General features: G+C 42.2%; 1 protein-coding gene across 1 annotated transcript; it reads right to left on the minus strand.

Moving 5' to 3' along the window:
* Positions 1 to 769: 769 nt before the first annotated feature.
* On the minus strand, positions 770 to 19,018 carry ern1 (endoplasmic reticulum to nucleus signaling 1). Its single transcript, XM_020619837.1, has 22 exons — positions 18,748 to 19,018; positions 13,315 to 13,435; positions 10,936 to 10,969; positions 10,538 to 10,610; positions 10,245 to 10,317; positions 9,088 to 9,210; positions 8,487 to 8,588; positions 8,141 to 8,402; positions 7,549 to 7,627; positions 7,006 to 7,165; positions 6,364 to 6,479; positions 6,042 to 6,236; positions 5,233 to 5,497; positions 5,030 to 5,120; positions 4,734 to 4,923; positions 4,339 to 4,438; positions 4,028 to 4,227; positions 3,535 to 3,682; positions 3,234 to 3,361; positions 2,882 to 3,005; positions 2,696 to 2,763; positions 770 to 2,613 (listed from the first exon to the last, which is right to left on the minus strand). Exons 1-22 carry the CDS (start codon positions 18,823 to 18,825, stop codon positions 2,068 to 2,070), a joined length of 3,276 nt encoding a protein of 1,091 aa, XP_020475493.1. The 5' UTR covers positions 18,826 to 19,018; the 3' UTR covers positions 770 to 2,067.
* Positions 19,019 to 19,101: the final 83 nt, after the last annotated feature.

Raw genomic sequence — 19,101 nt, forward strand, 5'->3', positions numbered from 1 at the left:
ATTTTGTCTATGGCTACACAAATGGCTATTAATTCACATAGTTATTCTGCCACACCAGAGAATAAAATCAGTCGATCGTCTTCCTACAGCTCGTTTCAATAGAAGGGTTTATATATTATAGATTTATCCATTAGCCACAGGAAATCGCAAGCTACATATCTGGAGGAGAGCATTTCATCGTCCATCAGCTACATAACAAGAGCAAGGAAAACACTACAATGTACACAAACGAATATATATATTTTTTTTTTAAAGGAGGCCATTTGTTTCTTACCTGAGATAAATAGGCCTAGTGCAAACAATCAGCCTGGTCCCTTCTCTGGACTGCCTTCTTTGGTAGTTTTAAACATGCAGTCAGACTTTTCACTGGCTCCTGCACTGCTGAAGCGGAAGTCGTCAAATGCTGATGGGCAGATCTGCGCATGCTACTTTTGTTCACCTCTCGAGTTTCGTTTTGGAGAAAGTACAACCTCCACAAACCACAGGAATGCACCACCTCCACCGGACACACCAAACACAGCCAAGACATGAGTAATGCGTGATTACACTCACGTCTACAGATTACATAGACAAACACATTTATAACTGTGTTAGTAACAGAGTAATGCATGATTACACTAACACATTTATAACTGTGTTAGTAACAGTAAACTACAGTTCAGGTAAATCTGGTCTGTAGTTCAGCTACAGTTATAATGGGCCAATGAAGTAAAGGAATAATGTGGCAGAAGAATCCTTATATTCTCATTGCAGCATTAATTTAATAACCGATTCTAAGGGTTATATGTACGGGTATGAATTGGCATTTCTTCCATAGATAGTATGTTTTGATTGATAGCAGAAATACGTTTCACAACAAAATGTGAAAACTAAGTATATAATTAAGTTCCAAAGAAATGCAGAGGACACAGTATTGCACAGTATAATATAAGCCAGGGTTCTATCATTTAAGATGTAAGAGAGAGTTAATTCCATCCATAAGAGAAGAACAAAAAGCAGGCCACATCCTACAAGTCATATGATTAAACAATCCTTATGGTGAACAGAGATGTATATAGAGAGACAGTCACAGTGGCACTGAAAGGGGAAAATTATGCTACTCATGCAAACAGTGGTCAGTGTAAACAGATTTTACATATGTAAACAGGTTTCTGGTTAATTTTTAGTAACACATCAGAGTGTGACCTGAAGAGAGAGAAGTAATTCACACATTCTGGCACCAAGGTTAACTGTGTTTGTTCTTTTAATTTGATGTTTGATTAATTTGCTTGCAGTAAAAAGAAAAATGTACTTGTGATTGGGATTGGCTGTTGATGCATAAAGATCAGAGAACAAAAAAAATCTTAGTATAAAAAATTTGAATTTAATGTGCAAGTCATTAACTTCACTTTGAGACCCTTGAAAAATTAGTTACATAACTCTAAACTCATATTTGCCTACATAAACACATGAAGATAAAATGACCTGCCCTAGACGCCACCCTGAACACCTGCTGGAACAGTCCACTCTTACTGGGTCCACACAATAGTCTTGGTTTACAAAAGGAGAAGCAGTCTAGCAGCATTAACTGGAATCAAGCACATTTAGCATAGTCCATTTCAAAGATCTGTACCCCTACAGCACAGTGATATAAAAAGGCACACTGGCCACATTAAATGATTTATCATTAATGATCCAAACTCTGAATCAGTCTATACAAAAATATACATATTGCATCTGTATTGCACAATAAAACTATCCAAGTGTTCAACAACATCCAGACACATTACCCACAGCAGAGGCCAGATATCTTGGGACAAACCGTTTTTTGGACATGCTGTTATAAAATAAAAAAAAATCTCTTTGCTGATTCCAGCTCCAATAACCAACACCCTGTTAAAAGTCATTCTTCTTCTAGGCATAGACAGACCTGTGGACGGTTCTCTGAGGGAGCACTTTAACCCAGGTAAGCAGAAGGCACTTAATCGAGGGTGTAGCTGCTGCACCCGGCAGTGGATCCCAGGCACTGCAGGCCTGGTCCCCACCGAATCACAGCACAGCAACTGAGACCCGCTTGGTGTCTGCTCGCTAAGGCAACATTGCCATCTGTGCTGGGTCCATCCGACTCTGGTCCAGTTCACACTGTTCGTCATCCAGGCCAGGAGGATCTGGCAGTGTGTGCATTTCAGACTGAACGGATGCTTTTAGCCTGAGAGGAGCTGTAGGTGAGTCTGGGGCAAGTGTAGGATTCATTGTTTGACTGTGCAAGTCAGTCTGTGTGGATGGTGCTGCTGCTTGTGGCTGAACCACCTGAACTGGCAAATGTGAAGATACAGACTCGTCTGGTGATTCAGCAGGTGTTGCGTGACAGACCTGCCCAGGCTCTGCTAAATCAAATGTCACTTTGTTTTGTCTTTGTTGATCTGGGTGTGTGTACTGTGTCTGTGTTTTTGCAAGCTGCTCTGCAGTTGAGTAGTAAGGCAGGAATGGCCTTTCAGGTGCACAGGTCCGCATAGCCAGGTAGGTGTGCATCAGCAGGTGGGGGAAGCGGGAGGTGAAGTAGGAGACAAAGTCATCAGGGATGGAGCCCAGAGTCTCCTGCACTTCAGCAGGCAACTCTCGGTAATGATGTTTCTGTTGAGGGAAGTTCAAGCATTAGGTCTGACAGTAGAAACCGGTTTCATCTTAAAACAAAATACAGTTTATCACTATATACCTTGTTCCTCATTGCACGCAGTAAATCTCTGACTGATCCACCCTTATAGGAGCGAAATTTCCTCAGATCTGCCAAAGAGAGAGAAAGAAAACTTGCGGACCCAAGTTTAAAACAACACCGGAAACAGGACTATTTCCCAACAGGTGGCTCCAGGAGCCTGTGTTGGACATGCTGTGTAGACTTTACCTGTCTGCAGTGGCACTGTGATCTGCTCTCTCCAGTCACCCTTGACAACAGCCCTCCCACCTCTCTCCAACTGTCTCACGATTGGTCCGTCCAGCGGCTCCTTTTCTATTCTGTCACTCACATCCTGCATTCAGCCACAAACCCTGTCAGTGAATTTCAACAAACATGCCAGGCAGTCTGCAGTATTATTCTCATTGGAAACACCACTTTAGAAGTGACTGTGTAGCCTTTTTCATTTATGGAGGTTCAAGTATAGTTGAATGTGCAATAATGCACTGCTTACTCTAGTTTTTTTTTTTTTTTTTTGAAAAAGCAGTAAAAATGGTCATCTAAGCAAAAAAGGGACTGTGACCTGAAAAAACTGTAGCTCCTTCTCCAGGCTCCAGAAAAAAGGGTGCTTGAGAATACTCTCAGCTGAAGGCCTCCAATGGGGCTCCATGCTCAACATCTGCTCTAGCAGATCTCTGGCTACAATGTCCGCTGCAAGTCAGTTTAAAAATTAGTAAGTTATTGTTATCATAGGGAAATCCCACAGCGGTACCACACATTTATAAACACAATCATCCACAATACATATCTACATTTACCAGCAACTACATTACTAATTTTAAACACCTTTGGAACTGATCTACAACAAAACCTTAAGATCTCACCATGTTTGTCAGTTTGCAGGTGGTCAAGGCTGTATCTGCCGAGTAGGATGTTTGCTTGCCTCTGCAGAGGCTTGCCAAAAGGATGGCTGCCCTGGGACACTACATAGTAAAACATGCAGCCAGCAGAGAAGATATCAACAGTGCAGGTCTGCAAGGGGAGGAAAAACAAACCGTAGGAGGAGGTCACAGTGTGGCATCAAACACCAGCATCGTGATGTTACATACAGTACATCTTGCAGTGGTTTATCAAGTTCATTAGGCTGTGGTGACCTGACTGCCATCAGACATAAAGCAAATTGTAGCGACTGTGCTCTCACAAACGTATCCCATCAGATGCTCACACCATAAAAGACCAAATCCTTTATTCTTTGATAGGATTTTTCCCTATGGAAGTGTTATCACACTAGAGCAAAGAGTTTATCTTCTGTGAATCCTGCCATTTAACAATGCTCATAACCAGCAGGAGAGAGCTGCTACACTACCACCGACTCACTGGGTTGTCTTTACAGTCCTCACTGAGAACCTCGGGGGCAATCCAGCCCTCAGTGCCTGGCACCCCAGACCTTCTGCTGAAACTGTGGCGGCCCACTGCTAACTTCTTACACAAGCCAAAGTCTGAGATCATGGCTCGGACGCGACCGTGGGCATTGGGCATCGACACCAGGATGTTGTGGGGTTTTAAATCTCTGTGCACTGGAGATGAGAAGACAAAAACAAGCTGTCAGTTTTAGTGTAAATACTGTTTGGTAATGCAAAAACAGGCAACACTAATAAGAATGTGAAAGTAGTTGTGGTTCAGTGTACCTATGTTGAGAGAATGCAGATGGGCCAGTCCTGACATGGTCTGCTGAAGCAGCATGACTGGCTCCAAGCCATGACGCTCAAAATCTTTCCTCTCTACATACTACACAAATGAAAGACAGCAGTGGGTGAAGTCCAAATCAACAAATTAATTTTAGAATGGGAAATCTATTCTTGAGACACACATGACAAAGAATCACATCTATTTTCCTTCACTTGTATCCCAAATTTCAAATCACATGCCATAGCCTACCTAAACCTTGACAAGGTAATGCATCTTTATAAAGGCACCAATTAAAAGAAGTTATAAACCAAACACTTGAATTTTGCTTAAGAACAACATACAAATAAGTTCTTCCCAGAAAAATGCAGGAGTGATTTATTAACCCATTTCTTACCTCCTGAAGTGAAGCTGCACACAGCTCAATGGCGATGTACTGGAACTGACGGTCCCTCTCAGTGCAGAAGTAGCGGATGACATTTGGGTGCTCGTCTGACTCCCTCAGCAGCTGGACCTCTCTGTCTGCAAAGCTGAAGCACTCTGGGAGAATTCTCTTCACTGCCACTGGACGGTTGTCAAACTGACCCCTTGTGGAGAAACAGTGGAAATACTTAATTAAAATAAGGTAGTATTTTTTTCTGTATTTTACAAATCAAACAGGAGTTCCCACAAAAACACACTTGGTTGACTTACTTGTACACAATTGTGCCCTCAGCACCATGACCCAGCACCTCTTTTGGATGGATAGTTATATTGCCCACTCTGACAATACCGGAGTCTTCATCTGGTACGACAAACACACAGGTTCAGACAATCGAAACTGGTTTGAATCTGTTGATGTGCTGAACAAGCAAAAACAAAGAGTGTGCATGTAGTCACAATTTCCCACTCCTTACCTCCATGTTCGGGCTCATTGGCTGAACTGCCCAGCTCAGACACAGACAGGTTGGAGTGGTTGGAGGCGCGGGGGGTGATATTTGGGCTGCTGTGGTCTGAGCATTCGGTGCAAGTTGGGGCCGCCTCCATGTAGTCGCTGTCAGGGGTCAAACTCAGGCCCACATCTGTGGGGGGGAAAGGCTGCTGCCTCTGAAGCAGCTCCAACCTCTCCTCCATCTGTCTCTGGAACTCCTGGTGTTGCAGTTGCTGCTGCTTGTGCATACTCTGTGGTAAGAGAAGACAATAAGTCCAAGGCTGTAAAAATAATAAAGCTGCTTTAATGAAGTTGTTTTTAAATTGTTTGGTCCATCATGAGCAATGCAGCCACTTCAGCAGTTACCTTCGACTACAAGCTATTTTAAGCCTGTCTCTTTTTTTATTGATGGTGAAAAATAAAAGCATAATCAGGTAAAGTAATTAAGCATAATTTAATTGTATCTATTTTATGCATCTTTATAGTTCTACTCCATTACATATTAAAGTTAAATATTGTACTTTCTACTCCTCCACATTTATTTTGCAGGTATAAATAGTAGTTTTCAGATTTTACATAAAATACATAAAAGCTCAAATGTATTATTCACAATTTAACCAGTGGGTTTTCAGCCATTTTGGGTTGTGACCCCTAATAAAACAACAACAACAAAACAAGGTGTTGGGGCCCCTTGTTACAGTTCAGATATCCATGTGCAGCCAGATTTATCCTGTGGATCTGTGAAGGAGGCCTTAATATATTTCTACTACCACTAGATGGAGGTGTTTCACTTACTTTGGGGTAGGTAATCACAAAGGCCACCCAACCAGCCAGGAGGAAGGTGGAGAAGATGATGGTGGCCATGTCTTTGAGCATAGAGTCCACAGGGGCTTCTGGACGCACAGTGCGACCACTGGCCCCAGGTTCTTGGATTGAGGTTTCAGGCAGAGGAGATGGGGGGCCATCATCCATACCGCTATCATTCACCTTCTACAACATGGAGGGAAGGTGTAACAGAGGTGAGGACAGGGAGGAAGAGAATGAAAACAATCTGTTAAGATGCTCGGATACATCTGTAGAAGTTTATAACCAAATATCCTAAGTGTCACACGCTGACCTCTTCTGCTTTCTTGTCAGTGGTAGGGGGGATGACGTTGCCTTGATTGCGAGGGAAGTTATCAGGGAACGTCTCCAGGATTTTGGTGTGAGCTTCAGGGGGAGTCTCATGATGGCCTGTAAAGGAGAGTGAACTCATTACTAGTTAGCAACAGTTAAAAAAAATCATGGTCAAAAAGATCTTAAAATGGTTTGTGTTATTTGTTGCATGCCACTGTGTGCATCAAGCACACAATGAACAACAGCTGCATTTTTTTTAAGCTTCCACGAGACGGCAAAAAGCGATGGAAATGGATGGATTCAATCAGAAACCATTTTAAGGTCTTTTGATAATTTTTCCATGCAAATGAACGTTAACATTACTTATCACTGCTTGTAGCAATAGCACGCGTTAGGTTGTTCCCACCTTTCACCCACAATGCACCGCGGTAAACACTGCATTAAGTCATTATGTTTTAGGTCCATAAACTAGGCGCATGCATGGCAGTTTAGGATCTCACTGGTGTTCACATCGGAGCCAGATACATGTCATTTACAAACAGGTATGTGAACCACCAGCACAAAAAGATCAGCATTAATGCCTGCGATGTGAATGTAGCCTTATACCCAATATTACTCTCTGATCTATGTACTAATGTGATACCTATGAGGAGCAGGTAGTTCCTCATGAAGTTGATACGGTTGCGTTCTCGAAGCCCAGCGCTGAACTTGACACTGGTGCTGGGTGTGATGACACACTCCTTGTCCTCGCCGGTCTCCTGGCTATCAGGGCCCTCCAGCATGGGGAAGGTGCTACCACGAGGCTGTGTGTACACACACAAACATTTAAGGAATTCACATGAATTTCATATTGAAAGCCTCAAAGGACTGCGCAAGCAAAAAAAACAAAAACCAAAAAAACTCAGAACAGCATGGCCTGTGAGGCGAAGTGACTTTTGAGCTAGGGACAAGCTAGAACACAAATGGAACAGGATGTACGCATTGAACTCACTGGCAATCCAGGAAATCATTCACCAAAAATGAAGACAGATTAAGAAACCACAAAACAAGTAGATACATTGCTGGGAAAGTTTGACAATGCAAAACCTGCTGATACTTTAACAGTAAAACCACATGTTTTAATTTCACATTTTACTGATCAGAACTGTTTTGCTTAAATGAAGATATACATGTAACGGTCACTCACCACCACAGTGACTCCATCATGCACCAGAGAAGGAGAGGCATATAGACTGGTGGAGTATTTACCCACATACAAAGTGGCCCTGAAAGAGAAACAACTGTTTTAAAAAAAAAAACCTACACCAGTCTTGTTATTTAGAAATGTGACAAAACGCAATCACAAAAACAGGAGAATATGTACCACTACAAATTCACAAGAATTTCTTTTTTTAATTTTCCCCATCAACTCCTGAAATAGCAGATAAACCACCGAACATTCAATTTCTCCTTTTCAACAAAAGCAGGTCTGAACACAATATGTGAAAACAAAACAGTAGTGCAGTGTGAAACTAGAGCTGAAACCAGGTCCTTTGGCACCCGCTAGTTAGAGATTACATGTCTAGTCTCCATCCAAACATTAAGCAGTATTTAAGTATTTTGGTTTCACCCTTTCAGTAACTGACCTAAGTACAAGTATTTTGGTTTCACCCTTTCAGTAATTTAGGCTCTTATTCAAGAGTACAAATAACATAAGACAAAACTTAGATGAAATGTCACATTGGTATCAATCATAAAAATAAATGTCTACAATCAGTTGTTAAACTCAGTCTGCTTACATGAACTTATTCTTGGGCTTCTTCTCTTTTGGAAATGGGTATTTCCACTGAGTGATGCGGCCAACCTCTCCCGACATGAAAGTGAGATAACGCAGGGTTTCCATGGCCACATTAGTATGGGGAACCTTGCGGAGGCCCTCCCGCTGCCAGATATACATGGCCACGACTGGAGAGTTGTAGTTCTGAACCCAGTGAACTTCCCCAGACTCGTTGTCCACAGTCACCACAAGGCCATCACCGTTGGACACAAAATGAGCCATCTCTGTAGGGTGGGGGAGATCAAAAAGCAGACAATGATCAGCTTTGTCTATCAGGTACTTACCCTACAATAAAGTCAGTGTCTTACTGTATTTGGTGTCTTCATCGGGAAGGGTGGAGGCGTAGTCAGAGTAGGTAGCATTCCAGCGCAGCTCTCTGCTCTTTGTGTCATACATGGTGATTGTATACTCTAACAGGGAGATGAACAGCAACTTATGAGCCAGGGAAAAAAAAATATGTTTGCTTTCCTTCTGCAACACAAAAGCCACACTGTGGGCACCTAGTTCTTGGTTTAAATACAAAGTGGTAATACATTTCCTTTGCTTCAAAAGAAATGAGACAGAGAAAAGAAAACTACATACATGCTGTTGGGTGGCAAACAGAGCTTTGTCTTGACACAAAGTTACAGATTTATAGCAAGTATTTAATTTACATGGCTGTCAGACTCTAGGTCCTTGTCTACTATTGCCATCCCAGCATCCCTAGATGTTAAACACTGTGGGCACAGACTGGGGGCTGGTGGTCTTCTTAATGCAGGAGTAGCAGACAAGATGAGGTAAATAAGGGGTTGCCCTTAGGGTTACAGCATGAAAGATAAATATGCCTGTGTATTAGCCAAATTAAATCAACAAACAGCTGGGAAAACAAACAGCTGAGCTCGTTTTACTGGGTTAGTTTGCTTTGTTTACCTGTGCGTCCAAGATATAGAAGAGATGAAGAGGGACACAGCATCTCAGCAAAGGAGGAGGTCAGGGTCTGCTGTTTCTCACCAGTCAACAGGTCCACCACATACCACAAGTCCTGCTTCTTACCTGTACCGGAGCACATAGACAAATACACACAGAGTTTACCTCTGGAAGGTTGCCATTAACTTGCTCTTGACAAAAGCACATCTTGTACCTTTAAAATCACTTCTGAAACTTTAATTATCATCATTCTCTTTCAACATATTTGTACTTCTACACCTGCCTACTTTGTAAATGTGACAACTACTGAATGTCTGTTGACCAAGGAAGAGGTTCATTTTCAGAAGGTTTAACGTCTTTTTTCCTCCTTATCATTGTGATGTTTTTCCCTTGCGGGTGTTGTGTGTTGAACAAACTGAACAAATCCCTAATACAGCCTATCTAAAGAAAACTGGCTTTACTATATACTGCTAAATTGTCATTTTTGCACAGTGCACAAGCCCAGTTAAACAAAACTAGCATGCAGTCATTTAACCTGCACAGTGATGGGTGTTACCACTCTGTCATTCTATTAAACACCCAGCTCACCTCGTCTTTATCGCTGGCATCTCACCTATTCTGTCAGGTGAGGGAGTGGCAGTAACACCCTAATCATAGATTATTATAGATGAATGCAACAAACACATGGGCAATTATAAAAAGTGAGAATTTAGGCCTGTAGCATTTTCAGACCTTTGCATCTTCAGTATGCTTTGTTCTGGCTGCAGCTTCAGTTGAATGAGAACAAAAGCTTCACTGATAACAACTGTGGAGATGCAAATGTCGCCCGCTTCCCTTTAAACAATGACACAGTGACTACAGGAGATCACCTCCCCTCTGTTAACTGTAAATTCAAAAACATACAGGCTACAACCGCAGGTTGAGCGGAACAAAAGGGTATTTTATTAAAAGTAGATAATACCTGCTCATTTAGGTAAAAAAAACCACACTGGCAATGGATGGCACCAGTTTGGAGATAAGGAAACTTGTGACCTCAGCTCAGTTCAACCTTACATGTGAACTGCTTAAATGTAACAAAGGTCCATGCAAGAGGGGACAGTGGGATACAGAACAATGTGTTCCATCAAAAGGCATCATTTCCACTGGAGAATTATCCTTACCCATGTACAGGATTCCATCAGAGCTGCGACAGGGAGAGGCCTGGACCAGCTCTGGGATCGTGAACGGTAATTTCTGTTGGAATAAAATGAATAAACAATATCTAAACATAATGTGTATAATTGGGAACAGCTTGCACAACCACAGTTGCAACTGCAGAATGATGGTGCATTGCATTCAGCATGACTTGCATACACAGGAGCAATTATAAGTCATGTCGTTCTATAGAACAGGAAACTGAAGAGAGTTTCAAGACAGGAGATTATAATTTGTGATAAAAGTTATTTCCTCTTACTGTGAGGCCTTCGTTGTTTTTTCCTCCCAGAGAGTACAGGCTGCCATCATTGGGGTCAGGCAGAAAAGCTGGCCTGGTAGAAAGAGTAAAGAAAACAGAGCATCGCAGAGTTTATTTAGGCAATTAGTTTAACAGAAGACAAGCTCAGCAGGTTACCATATCCACATGCATTCTTTCTTTTTTTTTAAGCAGACAAGTGCTACACACAAGAATGTGAAAAGATGAGCTAAAACATTATGACCAGCCAGGCCACATATGCTGCTACTCCCAAAGCAGCTCCAACATGTTGACCACGAGAACCAACTGTTCACTTCCCCAGATCTTAACATGCCCTGGAGTTATGAGATAATCAATGTGATTTGCTTCATTTGTCTGTGAAATAACTGAAAGGTACATACTGTGCCACGTGTGTGGGGACTTGAAGAACTGGATCTGTGAAGAGATAAAAGGAGACAAGATGCAATTCAGGACTGACAAGAACCTGAACCAACAATGGCAGTTAGCTGTGGAGTAAGGGAATGTTATGAACGTTGGTGACATTCATGCGCAAAGAACACCAAGTCCAAACAAAAACTGATTCCCCTGTGGCAGACGTTAAAAGGCAAACAGTCATGTTGGCAAATAGCTTTCTATGAATGAGTCAAGAATGTAACAACTATGAGAACAAAACTACTACTTGATGTGCTGTACATGAATCTTATGGTACTAAACACCCAACAAACAGCAGGGAAATGCCTAAAAGCACTAAGGTCAAATTTAAGTTGCTACAATGCACATTTTCCTCCATGAAGTGCCACCATGGGATGGGTGCTTAAAGGAGCACTATATCATGTGTTTGAATGTTTAAACCCATTTATTACAAGTTTCATGCACTTTTACATTATTGCCTAAAACTTTAAAGCCCAGTCATTTCTCCCACTCTCTGCACAGCTGTTCCCTTCCATTCAGCAGAAGATCATCAGTTTAGTGGAAAATCAACTTAAGAAACTGGCACCTTGCTTAAGACACCGCGTGTAATCTATCAATTTCTACTTTTTTTGTCAAAGTTACATTACTGTTGTGTTGTGGGATGTCAAAGTTAAAGTTACATTACTGTTGTGTTGTGGGAATTGATGCTTTCAAAAATAACACTGAAATAGATTACTCATCAAATCGCATTTATGGTTTCTGAAAGGTGATTTTCAAACCATGTGGCATGAAGGATGACTTAAAGCTGCCTGTAAGGATAGAAAATTCATTCAAAAATAAAAAAAACAAAAACTATTTAGGTAAATGATTAGCCACTGTGTAGAAGTTTAAATACCGGTGTGGTTCTCTAACTCAAAGATAAAGAAAGACAAAACACTACTATGTCTGTTTAAGCCAAGAGCCAAACTGTAAAGCCCAAAACTTCATTGCTACTAGACAAACATACACCTCCCCACAGTGTGAACAAATAGGGCGTGGACCAGGCGGTGCTGATCCCTGGAGGTGCCCTAAGGGGGTCAACAATAGCAGGGGAGTGTGGCATAGCATTACCCAAAGGTGGTCAATTACTGCTGTACTCAAGAAGCATCAGCATTCAGTCCATGTAATTATAGAAGGTGGTGAGAAACCAGTGCCAAGCAAACAGTAAGAGAACATGCATGTGGGCTGATTTGTAACATCTCGGTCCATCGAGTTTTCTGCTTCCCCCTCAGTACGTGGGTGTATGGCTGCCTGACTGGCGCACAACAACAGGTGTGTGTGAAGCCTGGTACAGAACTGAACACATTTATATTCAACAGCTCTTCCAGAAAAACAGACGATGTGGAGGAAGCAGCCTCTACCTCTGCTTATTAATGATCAGGGCATTAGGTGGACCTAACCGAGACACGTGAGCTCAAACCAGTTTAGACGACCATAGTTTCTGGTACAAGACTGACGGAGAAAACATGACAACATCTATGAAAAAATCTGGTAAAGTCTTCAATTATCATGTCCCTTAAGATAAACTTCCCAAAGCAACAGTAAACATCTGCTTTTCAGCTAACATTTTTCAAAATGTATAGACCTCCATCAACATGCTGACCACATTACATGCTGTGTGTGCAGGTGACACAACAGTAAGTTACTTACCCTTTCCTGCTCAGACCCTGATTACAGGCTATGTTTGCCCCTCTCTCAGTTAATGATTACCCAGTTTCCATGCCCAACACAATATCTCACAGCATTTTCCCTCAAGTTCAGCCAAACCACAAGGTTTAATCCTAGAAAACATTTCCTATAATAAATAGCCACATAATGTAAATAAATTTCCACTCGTAGTATTAGGAGTGGTATCATGATTGTTATAGTGGATACACCTTTCTTTTCACATTAGGCTCACAGACTGTACACCTTTACATAAATTAAAGGATAACTTTGGGATGTTTCAAGTTAGTCTTAAGACGCTCTTGACATGCCCATATGAGACTGTAACCTTTCCTGCTCTCCACTCTAACCCTGAAGGTTTCCACCCAAAACGTGACTACCCTGTAAAAAGTGAAGGACAAAATACACAGCCCTCATCAGGTGCAAAAATGCACTCCAAAGTTCACCCGAGGATCAAATTCAGCTTCAGCTGTCCTACAAAGCATATTCTACCCTTTAACATCACAAATGACAACAACAAAAAACACCTTTGGTAAAATGACCAAAAAAAAAAAACTCATTGTCACCGGTTTCCCTTTGGCAGCAAATGTAACTTGAATAAGGAACTGCCTTGAAACAGGTACACAAACAAAAACTTACAGTCTCCTCTAGTCCTCTCCTCTTACCTTCTTTCAGAGTCCATTTGATGGAGCCTGATTTCTTGCTAACAGCGTGCAGGTTTCCATCCAGGGTGGACACAAAGAGCAGGCTGTCAGGAAGGGAAACTGTGCTGGCACTGCTAAACCCCTACAGAAACACAATGCAAAAATGGAGGAGAATTACTTTAAAAGAAACAGAACTCTGCTCAACCTTAAACTATCAGAAACATGCATTCATAATGCAAATGAATCAAAGTGATGAACATCAGTGATGTGTTGAAATTACATCATGCTAATGAAGTTAGAGAGTGATAAAATCTGGGGGAAAAGATGCTTGACAAATGTCACTGCATTGTAGAAAGACAGGCCTGTTTTTAATCATTACCTCAGTATAGTTCAACTTTTGCTTAAAGTGGGTGGGGAAGGTGAGCCGCCCCAAGAAGTATGCCAGCCTGGCCTGCTTTACCAATCAATCAACTTCAAATTACACTGACAGTCCAAGAACTGACTAGCTCGGTAACTGGGTGCCCCCAGGATGCTGGATGAGCTCTCAGAGAGTTTGAAGTAACAGCCAGAGCCGAGTGTTGCAACATGGGGGAAGGTTAAGAAACTGGGCATGATCTGTGCATGTTTTAAAACTGCGGCATTACGCCCATGCCATTTCTCAATATACCCAATAAGAGCAGTCTGGCTTTTTAAACAGATTTCACAGTAAGCTGAGTGGAGAGTGCCTCAGCATCCCTCTGCAAAGACAAACAGTGGGCTGATGGGCCATGTGGGCACCGTCATTCCAGAGCCTTTTACTTCCACTCAAAAAGACAGGGAGCATAGCCAGACATGAGAACACTTAGGTGGATGCTTTAGTGTATGACACCAATAGAGAGTGCATACAAAAAGGCAATGCACTGACAGATACACACAGAGAAAGGAATATCAAATGAAGATTCAGAAAAAACTGAAAAGAAATCCACATCTGTGGGTGAGTGACTTGGCCTCATGACTTGGTTTATGCCAGAATTAACAACACGGTGGGTTATGTGTGCTCCACTCACCCACTATGGAATTCTAAAAACGCTGCTCTATCCAAGTTGTGGACGTCTTATGGTTTTGGCAGCAGTGTGCAGGAAGAGGTTGAGTGGAGGCGTCAGAGAGCTCCGACTGCCCCACAGACCAGAGCTGGCCACATGAACTCAGACTCATCAGTCTTTGTGCTTTGATATCAGGTCTTCTTCAAAATTATATGCAACTGCTACACAGGAACTTCTCAACTAAAAGAGTTAAAGAGGAGGGGAGAACTTTTCACCCATGTTCGTCTACATTTTATTTTTCACATTACAGGCAACTCCCTACAAATCTTTTACATTACTGATATGTTTTCAGAGACATATTATTTAAATTGATTTCCTATCTCTTATCTACAAATCTTTTACATTACTGATATGCCAACTGTTTTCAGAGACACATTATTTAAATTGATTTCCTATCTCTTATTAGTGGCCCACACAGGACACTACTGTGCCTGTACAGTGTAGACACACACCAGAACCACCGCTGCTCACACTAAGCCATCTGTGTTGACACAGTATACGAAAAGCTGGGCAGCTAAGACAGCCCTCTTTCTCCTACCGAGCCAAAGCAGTACTGATCCACACCCCCTAACTAATCCCCCCGAACAGGCCCATGGGGGAAGTGCAAACAGCATATAATGCAGATTACCAATTTATATTTATCAATAGCCATCTGAGAATTGAGCCACTTTTGAGGAGATGATGAAGGTAGGAGTTTAAGTGCTTTTCAGCCAAGCACAAACAAACAACTAGAGCCATTAACTCAGGACTGACCATGTGTTAAGGAGAGGAAACGTGTAGGGCTGGACCTGAATATCCAAGCATTCGAATATTTGTTAGCTGGGTAGGTAAATCAGTTTTACCGGCGAATATCCGGAGTCCAAAAACTGCTATTCGGGACAGCCCTAGAAGTGTGGTCATCACCAAATCACTCAGGGTGTTTCCACTTGGTCACAAAGCCTGGGTCTCCTTACAAAGCCAAACCTCTACTGGTATGAGACATGGGTCAAGGGGGTATTTTGCAATGCTCATTTCTTTCTGCAAGTGTGTTCTTCATCTTAAATTTGAAAAAACGTTTGCATAACTGTCCCAAACAGAAACCAACACCAAACCAAACAGATAAACTGAAAGTTTCGCACTAACCAAGTTCTTCCACATTTGCCTGCATGCTCCTCGCAGCAGTCTCACATCCTATACAAGCAACAGAGTCAATATTATGCACCTGTGGACGTTCCCACAAGCATCAAACAACTGTACTGGGAGAAGCATGACTATGAATTATCCGTTTTTTTTTGGCCCCCATAACCTCTGTCAGGGTTTTTGAGTTCACAAGCAAATGACCTTCCAAACATCTGTTAGCCTTCTAGTTTTGGATGAACACTGATAATCTGTTGAATATTCTTGTATTAGGTTTCAGGGACATCTGGTTTACCATGTCTGGCTGTCTAGATTAGCTGAGGATGCGTATTCTAAAGAATTTTGGAAGGTTGAAACACTGGGGCATCCCCGCTCATTTCCTTGTTCTGTATGTAACAGAAATGTTCAGGTGTTGCATAAGCGAGTTGCATAATAAAAACAGAATTGAGCAAAGCCAAAGTCAAGTTCTGAGGTCTTCACTTTCTCTTCTGCAATAATGCCAGGCACAGCTAACAAAGAGACAATGACTGCAATGCTGACGTTAACAGATGTCGCAGCAGCAGCAGCAGCCTGGTGTGTAAAATGCACTCCCCATCCTCTTGTGTGTCAGAACAAAGTGAACCCAGGGCTGGCTGTTACTGCTGGTGACTTTCCTATGGAGTGTACCCAAAGCGCCTTCAGAAAAAGACTGAATGCACAGTGGCAACGCAGGCAGACAGTGGTCAGTGAAATGTAAAGGAGGTACGGACCTTGTGTGTCAGCTGTTATTCATTAGAAGTGACTTTATAAGTCATCTTAAAAGTGACGAAATATCAGAAAATACACGAGGCAATAAATTAACCTCAATCAGTGTTTCACTTTCATGGCTGCTCTGCACCCTAAAATATAACAGGCTGTAGGAGCGTTACCTGCATCATCAGTTTGTGACTGAATGACCGTGGTGCGTCCTGATAAGTGAATCACTGGATTACATATGGCCAGACATCTGCAACTGCATGTCACGTAGAGATAAATGCAGGAGACAGAGGCAAATACATAATCTTTAAGATAAGGACATGACTGCCAAATGCTAATGAAACACAGCAGCTAATAGTTACTAATTTTTAGTTGAAAAGTGTCACACGCTCTCACCACCAGCGAGGTATGTTTGCAGCTTGGGTGCAAAAAGCAAAACACCAACACAGGAACTCAGAGATACCTAATCACACCTGTGGTTACTTGTCACGGGAGGTGCAGTACAGCAACAGCTTCAAGTGATCAAAAATATGTTTTGAAAATCAATTAAGAAATCTCTTTATGTACATGAAAGAAGAAAGCAATACGGCATTAACAACAGATCTGATGATCCACACATGAAAGCAGCAATTTGAGGTTTCCCTTCAAGCCTGTGTACAAGATAAAAGCCTGAGGTTTAACTTCCTCCACACTGTCACACAACAGTGAGAGAGTAGAACAAAATAACTGTAGACATATCTCAGGGGAGATGATCATTCAAAGTCAGTGTTTCACATTTTAAAAAGTAGTGGCGATCAGTGGAGACACTGAAAGCACCATCTATCAGGTGCTCTCTGCATGGTGTTGATTTAGTGGGCAGGATGTCATGTTGGCCCTCAAGTCGGGCAAAGTCAATGTACCATTGTGATAAGATAGTGTAAGATCACAGCTTGTTTTTAAATCAAATCAGCCTGTCTTAGTACAACCTGAACCTAAAAATAAAAAAAAAATATGGCCATCGTGACAGCAACAGAACAAACTACAGCCGTGGGACGTCGCTGTCCAATGTCAATTAGAAACATTAGTGGTACCGCAGTGTGAACAGCCCACTGATGTGCGAAGTGAGTCATGAGCATAAAGTGTGAAGCCGCATCTAAAAACAAACAGTAATGACTGCTGAAACAGCTGCATTTTAGTCACTGGCACATCTTTTCTGACACTGACACTTCTGTCCATATTTTAGTGACAAAACAACAGTGAGACTACACCAAGAGACTGTGTAACAAGAACCTGAGACATGACAGGGGCTACTTTATTCTGTTGCCAAGCTGAAGTGGTTTGCTAGACGGCAGCTAAGTGTCTCGGCCTTTCTAGAGATCTGGCTGAGTTTCAACAAGTTAGCTAGCTCCACTTTGTGCCAGCCACTGATACTATGCAATCCATTCTCGGTCTACTTTGTCTGGTAAAAAAAATAATTAATTAGATAACACTGCATTACTACCACATCTATATTTTATTCCAGTCTTCTCCTGCAAAGCTGTTGGTACTTTACAATCAGAATATTTAGCAACGCATCACATTACATTCTGCACAGGAGCACGGGTGTTTCTCTGGGTGTTTTTGCACTGGCCTGCCACAGATTCAGCATCATTTTATCAACCCAACCCCAAAGAACCAACACAGATAACATGGCTTTTGTGACGGAGCACACATCAAGTATCTGTCCTGCTAAATTCAGATGGCTGTAGAGACATAGTCAGCAAAAAGGGAATGCTTTGAGAAAGTCCAATGCAGATGTGGGTGACTGACACAGGAACCGGTCAACCTGTAACCTTTACTTCAGTGTAGAAACAGCTGTTTTACTGTTTGATCGAAGTGTCTTCTATTTGCAGATGTTTATTGAACGTGTATATGTATCAACGAGGGCAATAAGAAAAACAGTTTTTCATCAACATGAACTTAACACCTGCTGCTGCTTGGTTTGCACCGTTTCCTTACTCAAGCTTCTGCGGGCCTACACGCACAGGATGCGTGTTCGTTCTCGTAAAAGAAAACAAGTGTGGAGTTAAAATGAAAGCAGTACAAATCCAAGTTTTCACCACATCACTGAGATTTCGGTATAAAGGCTAACTTTCGATAGGAATAAACACAAAAACGGCTTCTGCTACATCGCACATATGATTCTGATTTGCGTTGATTCGCCTAAATGAACATTAAATCCGAATGTCGTGCTCTGAACACACACTGTCCTGGTGGATTGGACGTGAGCTCCAGTGACAACGTTGGTAACGTTAATTCCAGGGGTTCCAAAGCGTTTTAAAGCGAGTCGTTTTAAGCACCAGGCTAACGTTAGTGTTAGCCTAGATATGTTACAAGCACCAACCTGAATTCAATGTTTACTGAATGCCAAATGTTGTTGCTTACGCTGGTAATACTTTTGAGTTTGAAGGCAGTAAAAAGCAGAATGTCTTGAGTAAAAAGTGTGGCTAGGTCCGAGCTAGTGTTAGCCGAGCTAACTAGCTTATCCGGTCATCCCTCTTACCTTTTGTGGGAGGCAGGCGCAGCAAAGCAAAGCCAACATGCACCACATCAGGGCCCGGCCGCTCACTGTCCAGTCCATATTCTGTGGTCTCAAACCGGGTTAGACAGTCGGTCCGCACGGCCGTCGACTACATAGAAAACGTGCTTTGGCTGACAACCAGGTGTTACGAAATCTTCCCCGACGTTGTAACATTACTGCTCCATGATCGGCGGACACAAGTTAAATCTGCATCTTCCTGAAATGACAACCGGGGGGGGTGGGTTGGACTTTGGGACACATCCACACCAATGGAGGAGGGGAAATGTAGAGTCAGTGTGAACCAATGAAAACACGCCTCCGGACTCCGGATGTGCT

This window comes from Monopterus albus, unplaced genomic scaffold, assembly GCF_001952655.1.
Source record: "Monopterus albus unplaced genomic scaffold, M_albus_1.0 scaffold227.1, whole genome shotgun sequence".
Taxonomy (NCBI): domain Eukaryota; kingdom Metazoa; phylum Chordata; class Actinopteri; order Synbranchiformes; family Synbranchidae; genus Monopterus; species Monopterus albus.